The sequence below is a fragment of the Tripterygium wilfordii genome, chromosome 17 (assembly GCF_013401445.1).
Source record: "Tripterygium wilfordii isolate XIE 37 chromosome 17, ASM1340144v1, whole genome shotgun sequence".
Taxonomy (NCBI): domain Eukaryota; kingdom Viridiplantae; phylum Streptophyta; class Magnoliopsida; order Celastrales; family Celastraceae; genus Tripterygium; species Tripterygium wilfordii.
In genome coordinates, this window is record NC_052248.1 from 5,079,594 (window position 1) to 5,096,633 (window position 17,040).

Consider the following 17,040-nt stretch of genomic DNA (forward strand, 5'->3'; position numbering starts at 1 on the left):
ATATCTCATATGATGTATCATTTAAATTGATTGAAAATTCAGGAAGATCGATAGCCCAAATTGAGTATGCTAGTGCCATACGAAGCTTAATGTATGCAATGTATTGCACTAGACTAGATATTGTATTTGCGATTTGTAAACTTTCCAGATATACTAGTAATCTCGACATTGACCATTGGAAATGAATTAGTAAAGTTCTTGGATATATCCAAAGAACTATATATGAACGTTGATCTCTTTTATAATTCTTTTAATGCCGTGTTGTAATGATATACTGATGGTAGTTGGATAACTAGTGCTAACGACAACAAGTCTATACATCTGGTTAGGTGTTTATCTTGATTGGAGAGGCTATCTCTTAGGCTTCCAAAAAAACATGCATAACTCATTCCAACATGGAATCTGAGTCCATTGCTTTGGCAACAACAAGCAAAGAGGATGAATGGCTTAGAAATTTATTATTGGATATAACGTTGTGGCCATAACCAATGCCTGCAATCTCTTTACATTGTGAAATCGGTTGTAAAATCAGTTTTACTGGTATTGAATCGTTGTTAAATCAATAAATAAAATTAATATTTAATTTATAGATAAATAAAAAATTTAACTAATACCCGAAATCTCCAAAATGAGTACTCAAGTTAATTTTTTAATAGCGACTTTTATGAGAACCTAAGGTCTTATACTCAAGTTAATTTTTAACTAGTGGCTTTTATGAGAACCTAAGACCTTATTTCTAAGAGTCATGGTTGCAAAGTTCTTTCAATTTTTTTATGTGGGATGTTTGTGTGGGTTGAGAAATATTTTAAAAATACTATTAACGACCATTGAATTGGGACGCTGAAGTAAAAAATCATAACTTTTAACAGGGATAAGGGGGCCTGCAATGCATGGTTCTCGGAATTCCGAAAATAATTTTGATCACAACCCTTCATTTCAATCGTGTGATGAAGCAATGGACAACTCAACATAATAAAATTACTTTTTTGTCCACTGTTTTCACATTTTTTACATTTTTACTTTGTCCTTTTGACTTTTCTTCGACCTTTTTCGTGCTCCTCCAGTTCTCTTTTTTGTCCATGAGCTTAAGTTGATCTGCGCAGCATGGCTGTGACAACTTTGGCGACAAACACAATAACCATTCGATCTCAGACGAAATCAAGCTATAGAGATCTAAAACAGATGAAATCAAACTACAGAGATCAGGAGACGAGGTGTATCCGTTCGATCTCAGACGAAATAAAACTACAGAGATCTAAAACATACGAAATAAAACTACAGAGATCGGATATCTTAGCCTTCTTTTCTTATACTTGTATTTCCAGTCTCCACCATCGCCGCCAATCTAATGACCAGTCTTGGAGGGTGCAACTGGATACAAGAAAATTTTCAGAAGAGACGAGGGTAAGCGTGGAATGCCAAAACACCATATGATTGAATGAATGGATGAGATTTAAAACATTTTAAGAATTTTAGGAACCATGCATTGCAGGCCCCCTATCCCCTTTTACCAATGTGACTGATGCCATTGTTAAGTTTGTTTTAACCAGTTCAAATGTATGTGTGTGGAGTTCACCTTTTGAGCCTTCTTGGCTTACGGAATCTATAATGATAGATATTTTGTTGATGATTTGATAATAAATTACAGATTTTCTTTTTAAAAAAATCAAAACTTTTAACCAATAAAGCAACATGTATTTTGTTACTGTTATATTAAGTCGCCTAATCAGTATAATTTGGATACTGATTTAAATTTTAACATTGCCTTAAGGCCCTAAAAGCTAAAACTGTTCCTAAAAAGCTCTATAAAAAAAAAAAAATGTTCCTAAAAAGCATTTCCGTCAATTGAGCATCGTCACATTTTTCTCTTCACCCATATATGGATAAGAAAAATGTCAAGAGGAAAAAATCATTCCGAATGGGGTTTTAGGATGCTGCATCTTAGGGCACCCATCCCCATCGCAAAACCCTAATACCAGCATCAGTCTCGCAAAGTAGCTCAAGCAAAGCAGGTAATTCTCCTACAGCTCTCTCCCTCTCTCTCTCTCGCGAAGCTTAGCATATAAATTTTCTCAAATATGGAAGCCAAACTCTTGTTTTCTTCGCAAAAACCGCCATTGTTCACTTATAAACCTCTCTTTGTCTCATACCGTTCTCCTTTCGTTGACAAGCCCCAATCTTTTTTGAAATCCAATCTTTCGCTGGCAACAATTCACACCGAGAAGTCTGAATTTTGGGGCTCAAGTTTGGTTTCAAATCAGAAAACTGGTTTTGTGGAAAAATGGAGAAAATCCCATGTGCGTTTTGCTCCAATAAGAGCTGTTGTGAAGAGAAGGAAAGAGCTTCCATTCGACAACGTTATTCAAAGAGAAAAGAAGCTCAAATTGGTAATGAAGATAAGGAAGATTCTTTTAAGTCAACCCGATAAAATCATGACTCTCAGGCAGTTGGGTAGGTTCAGAAGGGAACTGGGTCTCACCAAAAAGCGTAGATTCATTGCTTTGTTGAGAAAATTCCCAGCTGTGTTTGAGATTGTAGAAGACGGTGCTTATTCATTGAAGTTTAAATTAACTCCCGAAGCAGAGGGGCTTTACTTGGAGGAGTTGAGAATTAGCAATGAACTAGAGGATTTGTTGGTTGTTAAGCTGAGGAAGTTGTTGATGATGTCAGAGGAGAAGCGGATTCTCTTGGAGAAAATTGCTCATCTCAAAACTGATTTTGGGCTTCCTTTTGAATTTCGTGATACAATCTGCAATAGGTACCCACAGTACTTTAGAGTTGTTCCAACAGGTCGTGGTCCGGCATTAGAACTAACTCACTGGGATCCTGAGCTTGCTATATCAGCAGCTGAGTTAGTGGAGGAGGATAATCGTGTTAAAGAGCTTGAAGAGAAAAACTTGATTATTGATAGACCATTGAAGTTCAATAGGGTGAAGTTACCTAAGGGTCTCAATCTTTCGAAGGGGGAGATGAGAAGGATTTGTGAGTTTAGAGACATGCCCTTTATATCCCCTTATTCAGATTTCTCAGGATTTAGATCAGGTACAAGGGAGAAGGAAAAACATGCTTGTGCTGTGATTCATGAGATTTTGAGCCTCACCATTGAGAAGAGGACCCTTGTGGATCATCTCACCCATTTTCGAGAGGAGTTCAGATTTTCTCAACAATTGAGGGGGATGGTTATACGACATCCTGATATGTTTTATGTGTCTTTGAAAGGGACCAGGAACTCAGTCTTCCTTAGGGAAGCTTATCGTGACGGCCAATTAATTGATAAGGATCGAATGTTGATTATCAAAGAGAAGCTTCGTTCTCTTGTTTCTGTTCCTAAATTCCCAAGGAGGGGTGTTCCAAGGATCGAATCTGATGCAGCTGATAGGACTGATGAGCAGGAGGATGAAAGTGGCGAGGAGGGAGAAGAATGGTCTGATATCGATAATTATGTGACTGGCGAGGATGACGACGACGATGATGAAGACGGGGATGATTGGAGTGATGAAGATGATGATTTGCCCCCAGATTTTAATGATGACGATGATAGAACTGTGAAGATAGGACTGAGCCAATCGACCAACAAGGCAGGTAGCACTGTGACAAAGGAAGAAAAGGTGCTTGTTCCTATGTATCCTGATGGTCGGCCTAGGGATCGTTGGTGAAACAGCTGATTTGCCTTACATTTGAAGGCTTCTATATGAGGATATCAACCCTGGAGGATTACAGAATTCTGATTTTCTTGGGTGGAAGAATGTACTTATTTACTTGCACGATTGGGCAGCCTTTTAGTAATGTCAGGTTCATACTTCTCCCAGAGTCCCAGAAGTGCTTGCCCCAAGTGTCAAAGATCAATCACACATTCTCTGTTGTCCTCACCTTTGTGTACAAGGTTTGGAAACTGGTTTCTCAAAATTATGAATCACTAAGCTGACAATAAGGGTGTGATGTATGCTTGTAGTCTGCTTGATGGCTTTGTTAATTATGAATCTTTTTTGGTAATGATTTATGCAACTATATATCATGTTCTTGACTGTTTTTCAACTGTCAAATGATTAGCCACATAAAAATATCTCCATATCCACTTGTGTTAAATCTGTTTGAAACTAGTTGTGAATATTATTTGTGAGAAGGTAAAGCCTGAAAAGAAAAAGGATTTGTAGTGGAATGATTTGGCTTACCTGATCCATCCATCCAGTCACAAGTGGCATTGTAGATCACATGCTTCAACTTGTGAGATATAGGAATATAGGAGATTAGGAATAATTGATGTTGCTTGGACAATGGGGGATATGGATATTGTTGAAATGCTGAACTTGTTTTGTTCCTCTGTTCTCTGTTGCTTGGATTTGGAAAACAACTTTCCAGGAATGTGAAGGGATCTGATAATGTGCCTAATGTCAAGTGCCACAGATATGAATCACTCTCTCTTTTTCACAAGTCCTTCACCCCTGCCTCTGCTTAATGGAAACGTACTTTTCTTGTTTATTACAATAACAAAAGGTTATTAAGCATAGGTGTTTTGGTCAGAGTCGGTCTATTTGTATTTTGATTCATTGTGATAATTCTGATCACCTTCTTTTTGTAATGCTTTAGGCTCTGGTTTAGTGAATACCACTACAGGCTTAAAGCTTAAATGTTGGGGCTCGATTTGAACATATTTTGGCCAACTTCAATTTGGTTCAATTGCACTGAAAATGTATTCTAACTCAATTCATTATTAATTTATTAAAACAATCAAATAATTTAAACAATAAGTCATAAATTCTTTGTTAGTAAATATTAGGGTATGGGGATTTCAACCCAGGACCTCCAAAACTAATTCGGACAAAGCAATTGAGCCAACCATGAATATGTGGTGGCAAAATATAATATTTGGTTTCTTAAGTATACCCCTAGTTTCATTTTCGTCTTTAAATTTTTTGTGCTCTTAATTTCGTCCTTCAACTATTGAAAGGTATCTATTTCGACCTTCAAGTGAGAGAGTAGTTGGAAAAATCCAATGTGACATCTATTTGGCATATCGGAGTAATCTTAGTTGGCAAACTTTGACAAACATGAATGATATTATTCCTAAAGTGCTTAAACTATACAACAAAATAGTTTAGAAATTTTGAAGAGTTAGATATTTTTTGGAGATTTTGTGACATGACTAGTCTAAAATTTAAGCCAAATGGAATGATATATATAAAACTTATGCCAACTGGGATGTCACATAAGATTTTTCTCATGTCGGAATCATTTGAGGAATGATTAGAGTACCTTTGAATAGTTGAAGGATGATTTTAAAGTAAAAAAAAAATTTAAGGACAAAAATGAAATCAATGGTATAATTGAGGGACCAAGTGTATATTTTTGCCAATATGTAGTGGATCCGGGCTTCGGGTCCTATTAGTACTAAGAGCACTCACAATGGTGAGTTTTTATTGGCCCATGGATGATAAAATTTTTAAATTTATTGAGGCATAGATCACATTTGGGATACAACAAAAACATTTTATTATCTCTTTTTTAGGAAAAATGACATAGATCCATAAAATTTGGTCTCCATAAGTTTCATAATCTATGTGGCATGCCAACTAAACATGCCACATAGATTTTTTTATTAAAACCCTAAAGATGAGGAGAGGTTTCTCGTCTCTTTATCATGATATTTTTTAGATTGTACTTTTTACTTTTACGATTTTTACTTTTTTGCTTCTCTCCTCCACACATTTTACTTTCTGACTCTATATTTTCATCCAGTGGTTATTACACTGTGTATTTGACAGTGGGCTCATAGTGTATTTAGCGCAATAGGTTATTACACTACGATTTTGATAGTGTATTTTTTCTTCGTTGGTTAATACACTATGCATTTGACAATGTATTTACCTCAGACAAGTATTACAGAGCGCAATTGACAATATATTTATACCAACAATATATTGTTTACCAAAGAAATCTTGTATTTTATGTCATTTTCACAACGTAATAAGCTTGATAAAGGATTACCATTATCACCAGAATTATAATTACATTGATAGTCATGATAATGCAATAATACACTGCAATGTTACATAACAAAAAGAGCACCCTCAAGCAAAGAAGCAAGATTGACACCCAAATCAAGACCCCAAAACTAGTCACCATCAAAAACCAACAAAAGAGCAACCAAATCACCCACTAAAAAATCAAGGACCAAACAAATAGAGGGAGCAAAACATGAAGCCCAACTCTTGAGATAAAATGAAAATCAAACCGACATCGGAACTAGTTGCTCCTCACCTAGGGGAGTCTGTTGGTGGTGTCGAATTGCCACACCGACACCGAAATTAGTTGGATCGGTGTTTTTTTTTCGAGGTTACTTGCGGCTTCACAATGGATTTCGGACAAAACTAGCGATGGTTGACAACGAATGGTGGCTAGGCTTTGCTCCTGGTAGCTGAACGCTTCTTTTGGCAAGAGCGGTGGTTCGATTGGTGACTGGACGAAGGAGATCCGTTGTTGCCGTGAGAGACGGAGAGAGGATGTTCTGGAGAGAGAGAAAGAGATAAGAGAGTAGATTTGTAGAAAGAGAAGATTAGGTTTTGTTTTAATATTTGATTTTTTGAAATTTGAAAATTTTGTTTATTTGAATTTTTGTTTTGTCATCACTCGACATGGCATGCCATGTCATTATGGAGAGTTTTTGGATACTAATTCTATGAATGACTATCACTACCGCTTTTTTAATGACTCAAGCAAGAGGGCATGGTATTTAGAATGCCCACTTGTTGGCTTTATAGGGCATCTCCAACCATAAGTTGGAAATTGGGGATGCAATTTAAATTTTGCATCCATGAATAGTTGTGTTTTAGGGGTTGGAAATTTTTTTGATTGCAATGGGGAGTTGTATAATGGAGATGCAATTTAATATTTAAGACTAAAGCCTAAATTGAAGGCCCATTGTAATTCCGGCCCAATACTATTTATACTTGTTAAATATATATATGAATTGTCTAAAAAATAATATCAAAAAATTACTTATTTAATATTTTCAATTTTTTCCGCTTAAATGAATTGGAATGTATGAAAATTTTATTTTCATCCCGTCCATTTTGTATCCCGGCTAAAAAATTTTCGCCTTGTTTATACTATTTCGCATGACTATTTCGCGGAGGTCTAGTATTTCCTCCTCATCTTTTTCGAAGACATTTTCGGATGAACCGACATCTCTTCTATCGTATTGTGGACGATGTTGTCGCTCGTAACGATTATTTTCATCAGAAAAGAGATGCTCTGGGGGTTCTTGGCTTGTCATCACTCCAAAAGGTCACAGCTACAATTTTTACTCCTTTGGCTTTTTCTTTCTCGCGGAGGCATAAGGACAATATTAGGAGCATTAACCTCCTCTGAAAATTGATGTTCACCAGTGAACTCCAAAGGAGGATCATCATTGAGTAGGAGGCTCTGGAAAGATTCATCATACCTAACCGGATCCATCTGCAATAGAATGTTGTTTCACAGAATCTTAAATATGTCAAACTCTCATACACCCAAATGTGGGTTTCAAATTTTTAATACAAACTCCAATAATCAATTACTCTCACTAATTATTCCAAAGAGATGTTTAGTAATTAGTAGCAGAGCAATATAATCAAGCATTCTACAACAATAATTCAATTGGTCACAACTACAAAACAAAGAAAATAAGAGGTTGGTTGAATTCAACAATAACAGTCAAACAACACAAGAAAAGGTACATAATTTAGTGAAACCAACACCAGATTGAAGTCAAACCAATCCAAACGACACAATTAACTACTTAAAATCCTACTCATCCGTCAATCCATCAACAAAACTAGAAACCCATCAATCAAAACTGATCTAATCATGGACATGGAGCAAGTGAAACCCTAATCCCTCAAATATTCATTGAGCCACTCCCAGTCCCAGTTCAGCAAAGAAAGATGTAAACAAATGCCTAAAAACTCAGCATATCCTAAGCCCTATTTCGCAAACTAACTTTTAATCAACAAAATCTTGAACAAAACCTGAAAGAACTAGTATACAATGATCGATTCATACCTGATTCGAAGCTTGAGTTTGGTGAAAATCGCAAGCTAAAACCCCGAATGCCCATCGCAGTGTAGTTGAGGATTTTCAGAGAAAAGAAGGTAATAGATCGATTACAATCTCAAATACAAGACGATTAAACATAGAAAACTTGAAATCCATACCGAAATCGAGGCAAACCAACTTGGAATGGAAGCTTCAAGACGGTGACGACAGATATGTGTTCAACGGAGAAGAGACAAAGAAACGGTTGAAGACAACCCGCGTATTTTCCATCTCAGGGAAAAGAGGTGGAAATTTGGCACCTGAAGCCCGCGAATTGCATAATGCAACCCCATTTACAACCTGGGTTGGAGCCCTATTTTTTGGGATTGGGTTTGTATAATGGTAGTTGAGCCTTTTACAACCCCATTTGCAACCTAAGGCTCCTCAATTTGGATAGATAAACCTTATCCACAGAAATCCACAATGCACAGCACTTTCTTCCTCTGGCATGTTGTTTTTGAGAGCAGAAAAAAATGGTACCCGCTATTTCTTCAAGGCTTCACCTTCTTCACTTGATCTCCAAACTGTCATAATTCATCAATGGACAAACTGTGTCCTCTTCTTCTTCAAACTCCACTAACCCTTCACCCAAAACCAAGAACCACTTCCCCCACTTGTTCTTTCTCTCTTAATCTCACTCATGCCTCTCTTGACAATATCCCAGTCTCCATTGACATACCAGCCTCTTCCTCTCCTCTTCCCTCTTCAATACATGGGTTTTATGAGATTAAGACTCTGGATTCACTGAAAGCAAAGCATGCCCAAATGGTCAAGGTGTCCAAATCAGCTTCCATGGCCAAGGATTTGATCACTTATTACTTACAATTTGGCGATGTCAAATCTGCTGGGGTTGTTTTCTTGGTAGGTTTAGTGAGGAATTATGCTGTGTGGAGTTCTTTCTTGGAGGAGCTTGAGAGTACTGGGGGTGACCCACATGATGTTCTCGAGGTTTTCGGTGAGTTAAATAGTAAAGGAGTGGTGTTTGATAGTAAAGTGATTACAGTGATCTTGAAAATTTGTACAGTTGTGATGGATTTGTGGTTGGGATTGGAAATTCATGCTATGCTGATGAAGAGAGGATTTGATATGGATGTCTATTTGAAGTCTGCATTGATATATTTCTATTGGAGGTGTCGGGGTGTGGAGTGTGCCAATAAGGTATTTCATGAAATGCCACATCCAGAGGATCTCTTGTGGAATGAGACAATCATGTTAAACTTGAAGAGTGAGAGATGGGTGAAGGCTTTTGAACTCTTTCGAGGAATGCAGTTTTCATACGCGAAACCCAACGGTGGGACAATTGTGAAAATGCTACAGGCTTGTGGGAAAGTGCAAGCTCTCAAAGAAGGAAAGCAGATACATGGGTATGTTTTAAAAGTTGGATTGGAATCAAATACAAGGGTATGTAGTTCCTTGATTAGCATGTACTCTAGAAATGACAAAATTGAACTATCCAGGAGAGTTTTTGATTCAATGAATGATTGTAACTTATCTTCATGGAACTCAATTATCACAAGTTATGCTGCGCTTGGTTATCTGAATGATGCTTGGAATCTCTTCCAGCAAATGGAATTTTCCGATGCAAAACCTGACATAATAACTTGGAATTGCCTATTGTCAGGCCATGCTCTTCTTGGCTTGTACAAAGAGGTCTTGATCCTATTCCATAGAATGCAATCTATCGGCTTTAGTCCAAATTCAAGCTCTATTACCAGCGCTCTTCAAGCTGTCATCGAATTGGGGCTCTCAAACTATGGGAAAGAAATTCACGGGTATGTGATAAGGAAGGGGCTTGACTATGATGTATATGTTGGAACATCTTTGGTGGACATGTATGTGAAGAACAATGTTTTGGAGAATGCCCGTTCATATTTTGATTCGATGCCGAATAGGAACATATTTGCTTGGAATTCCTTAATATCAGGGTATGTGATTAAAGGCCTTTTTGATGATGCTAAAGTTTTATTGAATCAGATGGAAGAGAAAGGAATTGAACCTGATTCAGTGACATGGAATGTTCTTGTTTCGGGGTATTCAGTATGGGGCCATACCGAGGAAGCTTTGGCTGTGATTGATCACATGAAAATTGTAGGATGTACCCCTAGCGTGATCTCATGGACCGCTCTAATATCAGGCTGTTCACAGAGAGGAAAATACAAGGATTCTCTTGAGTTTTTCATTCAAATGCAACAGGAAGGTGTAAAGCCTAACTGTGCCACAATATCCAGCTTACTTCAAACTTGTGGTGGTTTATCATTGCTACGAAAAGGTGAGGAGATACACTGCCTCAGCCTGAAAAGTGCTTTCCTTGAAGATGTATATGTTTCCACTGCAGTTGTTGACATGTACATTAACTCGGGCAATTTAGGAAGTGCCCTCAAGGTTTTCGAGCAGACTAGGAACAAGACAGTAGCCTCTTGGAACTGTATGATCATGGGGTTTGCCACTTATAATCTCGGGAAAGAGTCCATTTCTCTTTTTGATGAAATGCTTGAAACAGGTATCTTTCCTGATACTATAACCTTCACTGCTGTTCTCTCTGGCTGCAAGAACTCAGGTTTAGTAGAGGAGGGATGGAAATACTTTGACAGTATGAGCAGACAGTACAATATAAGGCCAACAATTCAGCATTACACTTGCATGGTCGATCTTCTCGGAAGAGCTGGTTATCTTGATGAAGCATGGGATTTCATTCAAAAAATGCCAATAAATCCAGATTCTACCATTTGGAGTTCTTTCCTTGGATCCTGCAAAACACACCAGAATGTGGATTTAGGGGAGATTGCTGCAAAGAAGCTTTTTGAATTAGAACCATATGATTCTTCCAATTATGTTTTGATGATGAACTTATACGCCATGTCAAACAGATGGGAAGACAGAGAGCGTCTAAAAGATATTATGGATGTTCGAGGGGTGAAAGTCGGACATGTGTGGAGCTGGATAGAAATTGGTCAGACGGTTCATTTGTTCTCTGGAGAAGAGAAACCCCATCAAGATGAAGCGGAGGTATTTTTTGAGTTATACCAGTTGGTATCTGAGATGAAAAAACTCGGTTATGTTCCTCATATCAAGTGTGTATATCAAAATATTGATGACATAGAGAAGGAGAAGTTTTTACTGAGCCACACTGAGAAACTAGCGATTACTTATGGACTGATCAAGACAAAAAGTAGCGAGCCTATCAGAGTGATCAAGAACACAAGAATGTGTTCTGACTGTCACACAGCAGCAAAATACATGTCCCTAGTGCGAAGCCGTGAGATTTTCGTAAGGGATGGCGCTCGGTTTCATCATTTCAAGGATGGGAAGTGTTCCTGCAATGACTACTGGTAATGGCATTGAGTCTTGTCTTTTTTATTAGTAGTGTCCTCAAAAATCTCGCGAAGATGAGTATAAGAAAGTCCGCAGAGGGAAGACTGCAGCAGTCAGCAGAGTGAATTTTCGTCAGCATTGAAAAAGAATTTGCAAAGATGACTAAGAAAGCATGACCAAGAAAGTCCGGTACATTGAGATTTTATAGTTAACATACCCCATTTGCAGGAGTTGATATTATGAACAGGTTTTTGTTTCTCCGCACAGTTATAATTGGTCAGGGGCATGAGTATTTGCGGAAAATTTGTTAACAGTTCATCCGGGCTCACTACGTGCTTCAGACATTTTAGAGCCTGTGTTGCCACGGCTTAGGTACTGGACATTCATCTAAACGGATTTATATTCCTGATCCAAATCTGGCTCCTGATTGTCAATTTTTGGTTATGTAATTCAGGTCTCTCACAAATTCTTCCAACTTAGCTTAAAACGATAAAATTTCGAACAAAATTTGATCTTTTGACATCATTTTTCTACGAAACGCTAAATCGGCTTTACCCTAATGCCTCAAGGGACACACAAGATTTTATAATTGCATGACCAAGAAAGTCCGGTACACACGAGATTTTATAGTTAACATACCCCATTTGCAGGAGCTGAGATTATGAACAGGTTTTTGTTTCTCCGCACAGTTATAATTGATCGGGCATGAGTATTTGCGGAAAATTTGTTAACAGTTCATGCAGGCTCACTACGTGCTTCAGATTCCTAGCCAGAAAGGACATTTTAGAGCCTGTGTTGCCACGGCTTGGGTACTGGACATTCATCTAAACGGATTTATATTCCTGATCCAAATCTGGCTCCTGATTGTCATTTTTTGGTTACGTAAGCTCTCTCACAAATTCTTCCAACTTAGCTTAATGATATCATTTTTCTACGAAGCGCTTCGTAAATCTTCTTTACCCTAATGCCTCAAGGGCCACACAATATAAACTTTCACAGGAAATAATAAACGCGTCATCCAACAAGTATTGTCACTTCACATCATCCTCATTATCCTTGCATATAGATACAAGCAACAACTATAACTACGAGAAGAAATTCTTGAGTACAAAGTCAACCGCTCATTGAAATTAATATTTACAGAGACATGACCATGACTGAATACATTATACCAGGACCGGCAACCCAGCAATGTAACAATAAGAGAGGAGCAATGTACCAATAAGAGAAGTACGATCGTTTTTGTGTAGATTAAAACTTCACAGAACTATGTCTAACAACCCCATCTCCCGGATACAGGATACAGAAAACAAGGGAATCCAAGCAATATTGACGAGGGGCAAAACAAACATGAAAAAGCAGAAAGGAAGAGAGAGGGCCTCCATGATGAAGAAAAGCAAGGCCTACACCATATCCAAAACTCCTGAGACTATGAAGGGCTTCTCCTACAAAACTCTACACAGATTCTGGAATCTAGAATATTAGATGATATAACCCTAGTACACATACACCCATCCCTAATCAGTATCCAGTGATGGGTTCGGTCTGATCCTGCACTGCCATCCTCTCCGATACATCAGCCAACGATTTGAGATTGCACCTGATGAGAGCTTCAACAAAGGAACATGTCTCATCCTTGGTGTTTCCATCTGGTATATCCACCACAAATGATTCAACTACTAGGGTTCCTGGTCTTCCATCAATAACCTCAGGATGGACAGTGATAATGGAAGAATAGTTCTGCCAAATCAATAAACAAACAAAAAAGATTGGGATTAGTGACTGTAAAAGTTATCAACATGACAAAGTAAAATATGTCTGGCATATCCTCTTTTGATAGAACAACCTTTTAGGGCACAACTGAACTCCAGTATGAGGAAGCCAACACATGTATGTTTTAATTATTCTTATAAATATTGATAAATCTTCTATTTCCTTCAATATGTCTAATCAAGATATAGGTATAAATCCCATAAGACCTCAACTGTACTTACTGCTGCCCTTAACAGGTCAAGGTTCAATGATCCCAAACGAAACTCAAACACCAAACTAAGGGAGGAAAGAGGAGCATTGCAACATTATCACTCAACAGATCAAGATTATAGAAATAAGAAAAACAAAAGTTAAAAAACAAAAACCCGAGGACACACAAGATGTCATCATACTTTAAACATTTTCCCACACTGCCAAAAATTTTATAACATACGACTGTCGAGGAACTTTCAACATACACAAACACTAAACAAAAAGCATATGGAAACATGCTAAAATACTTGCCAACTTCAATGCAACTCATCACTTAAAAAAATTTCCAAATTTGGATACAAATTCTTATATGTATATCCAATGGTTGGATCAAACAAACCATGAAACAAGTGATCTGGCAAACTTCTATTTTTATCTATGCATCTATACAAAGGAAACACATGGAATCAAAACAAGGTTAGAGAACAATTATACAGTAAATTTGTTCCACGGTAGAAGCTCATCATTCCATGAGAAATCATATTAGAAGGGCAGATGTATGCCAATGTGGCCCGTGTTTATGCAAAAGCAGTCTCCTGTGCCAGTTCATGATAACATATACAAGCACAGTACATAATGCAGTGATTGCAAATTTGCAATCATATATCAGCATTCAGAAGCCAAGATAGAATCATACCCTTAGCCTGTGATCCCCGCCTACTATTTTGATACCAAGAATATGTTCTTCATCATTGAGAAGTTCCAATCTCTCTGTGCTCGTTGTAGCGGGAAGTCCTGACTTGACATTGACTTCTCTAACACTCCCAATTCCAAGGTCGCCCTGCATAACACATCTGCTAACAAATGGCTTGTACTTCTGTGGCTGATCAAATCGCCTTACCAATGACCAAACCTGACCCAAGAAATGGAAACAGACACAAATATTAAGATAACTCGAGGCAAAACTCACAACAATTTTTTTAAGCTGTTAAAGAGAATTTCTGCTAATAATTGTTCACCCTCAGGTGTTCATGGAATTAGAGCTTTCATGTGCCATATAAAGTTACAAAATCAAAATTGCTATTCGCTTTTGCTTCCTTCTCCATCATTTCCCCAGAAATTAAACAGAGGATAGGTTACAGAAAAAGATAAGCCAAATTTGAGACAAATCAAATACTTCATGCCTCTAGAATCATCTTCACCCTTGCCTAAAGGAGGGATGAAGATGATGATTACATATCATACTGCAATACAAAAAGCCGATCTATAGTTGTATATTACTGTACCTTCTTTTGATAACCAATTGCTTTCGTATCGCCAAATTTCACTAGAATCAACCATCAAAACTTCAAATTTATGAGAACCCACAAAGCAATTCCCAAAAAGGTCAAAAAAATTATCGAAATTCGATTCGAAATAAACAAGAAAATTAAGAAAAAACACAAGTCAAACGAAAAGATCAGATCGAGCTGAAATACAGATCGGTAAACAAATTGATCGGCCGGGTCGACCACAGAAATAGAGGAAAAGAAAACGGACTCACCAGATGAACAGGAGCCTTAACATGCTTGACCAGAACCGAAGTGCACTGATTGTTGTCTCTGAGCTGGTGACTGTGGTGGCTCCGTATGTACTGAGACTCCATTGCAGCGTACGTATCAGCAGTGTTCATTTCAAGGCGATTTCTCTCTCTCTCTCTCGCTCTCTCTCTCTTGTTCGTCTGGAAAAGGCAGGTAATGGATAAGCTCTGGTTTTTACTGAAGCAAAGTATGACCTTACCTTTAATAAAGAATCCATGAAACAACCGACAATTCCATTTTTATATTCTGTTAAAAGTAGGATCAGACGGACCTTGTCTTCCAAAATTCGATAATAATTAAGCTTCTTAACCTTGTTTATGGAGATTAATGTAAAAGTTACACGTGGTTGTGATTCCTTATTGTCACCGTCCACTTACTGGTGTTGATGTTTTTGTCTCTGCAACAGCGGCAGCCCAATGGCCTTTTTCTTGCCTAAGTCAAAGCATGTTAAAGGTCCAAGTGGGGTTGGATGATAAGATACTCTAGCAATTCAATTAATTTGGCCCGCGGGCCCGGTCCGAGCCTAAAATTACATCAGGCCTAGGTTCTATTTCTAGGACCGGATTCGACCCGAAACCGGACACCTCAGGTCAATTTTGGGTTGATTCGAGCCCGAGACCCGACCAACTGCATCATACATTATCTATATATACATATGTCTACTGTGTGTTACACACATTGTGTACTGCATGTATATATATGTGTGTATGTATATATATGCGGTGATGCTAAACATACATAACACATGTGGCACCCACACTTGATAAGGCAATTTCAAATATAATTAAAAAAGAAAAAAAAAGAAAAAAGGGCATGTACTTTTCTCTCACATATTTTTGTTTTTGTTTTTCTTAACCGAAACTTCAAAACATTTTATCTCTCAAAATACATATTAGATTCCAAAAACATTACATATTCGGAATGAACATGTAAAACCTTTTTCAATAAGATCCATTGTCGATATGTTTCGCTTGATGATTCTTAATTACATTGTTCTCGTGAACAATGTAATAAGATCTGGAACAATTAAAACATGAACATTTATTACATTGTTTCAATCTCTTCTTACATTGTTTCAGCTTCTCAATATATTGCTTAAACATTTTATTACATTATTTCAATCTTGTATCACACCGTTCATTCTTAATTACATTATTTTCGTGAACTGTGTAAGGATCTAGAACAACCCAAAATTGACCCTTTTGTAAGGATCTAGAACAACCCTTTTGTAAACTTTTTCCATACATAGTGGATTGTTTCAAAAGTTTGTCGCTATATAGACTCGAGGTTTTCTCCCTTTTGGGTTTTCTTGTAATAATTGTGGTGTTCTATTATTGTTTGTTATTCTGCACATTTTCTTATTATTGATTAACAATCTTTGTGAGCACACAAACTTTCAATAATAAAATCATCTTTTTTATTTATCAATCATCAAGTCACTCAAGACTAGCAATACAAATAACCGTTATAAAAAAACTATCATAGCATTAAGAGCATTCCCAACATCTCCTTATTATACTTTCTATCCTTATATCTAAAGAACATATCAAAAAATAATGATGCAATAGTTTCCCTATCATTATTTAACTCTCTACTTTATTCCCTATATCTTATTTCCTTCCTTAGGTTGAGCAAGTCAAAAAAGCGCTCTTTATATGTGTCAAATTACATTTTACACCTCATAAAATTGACACGTTAGCCCTTAGCAGGGGTAGAGAACGCGTGAAATCATTTGCAAGATACGAGAACTCTTCTTCTCTAGAGCTTTTGTCTACTCTCTATGGGTGTCGAATTGAAGAAATCAACACCTACAGCTCTCCTCCACTAGTTTCTTGCCTTTGTCTCATATCTAAGACTCTTGAAATCATCTGATTTAAAGGTATTTTGTCGAAACATAATATCTAGGGTTCAATGTTCTTGATTTGGTTTTGATTTTGGCTGAATTATTTTGATTTTACAGAGATATAAATTTTCAATTTTGACAAATGTTCAATCTGATAGAAAATATAAGAAATCTTTAGAGAAATCTTCAGATGATTATCACCAAGTTCATCATTTTATTCATATAATGTCCCTTTTATAGGAACCAAATAGTATGTGAAGAGTCATC

The 17,040-nt window shown here is 37.2% G+C and overlaps 3 protein-coding genes across 3 annotated transcripts; 2 read left to right on the top strand and 1 right to left on the bottom strand.

Moving 5' to 3' along the window:
• The first annotated feature begins 1,843 nt into the window (after nt 1–1,843).
• On the top strand, nt 1,844–4,026 carry LOC119982146 (protein WHAT'S THIS FACTOR 1 homolog, chloroplastic). The gene has a single exon (XM_038825355.1). It carries the CDS (start codon nt 2,079–2,081, stop codon nt 3,654–3,656), a length of 1,578 nt encoding a protein of 525 aa, XP_038681283.1. The 5' UTR covers nt 1,844–2,078; the 3' UTR covers nt 3,657–4,026.
• A 4,458-nt stretch (nt 4,027–8,484) lies between these two features.
• LOC119982147 (pentatricopeptide repeat-containing protein At4g01030, mitochondrial) lies at nt 8,485–11,907 on the top strand. The gene has a single exon (XM_038825356.1). It carries the CDS (start codon nt 8,614–8,616, stop codon nt 11,404–11,406), a length of 2,793 nt encoding a protein of 930 aa, XP_038681284.1. The 5' UTR covers nt 8,485–8,613; the 3' UTR covers nt 11,407–11,907.
• A 502-nt stretch (nt 11,908–12,409) lies between these two features.
• LOC119982149 (abscisic acid receptor PYL9) lies at nt 12,410–15,108 on the bottom strand. Its single transcript, XM_038825357.1, has 3 exons — nt 14,894–15,108; nt 14,048–14,263; nt 12,410–13,125 (listed from the first exon to the last, which is right to left on the bottom strand). Exons 1-3 carry the CDS (start codon nt 15,020–15,022, stop codon nt 12,907–12,909), a joined length of 564 nt encoding a protein of 187 aa, XP_038681285.1. The 5' UTR covers nt 15,023–15,108; the 3' UTR covers nt 12,410–12,906.
• Between the last annotated feature and the right edge of the window lie 1,932 nt (nt 15,109–17,040).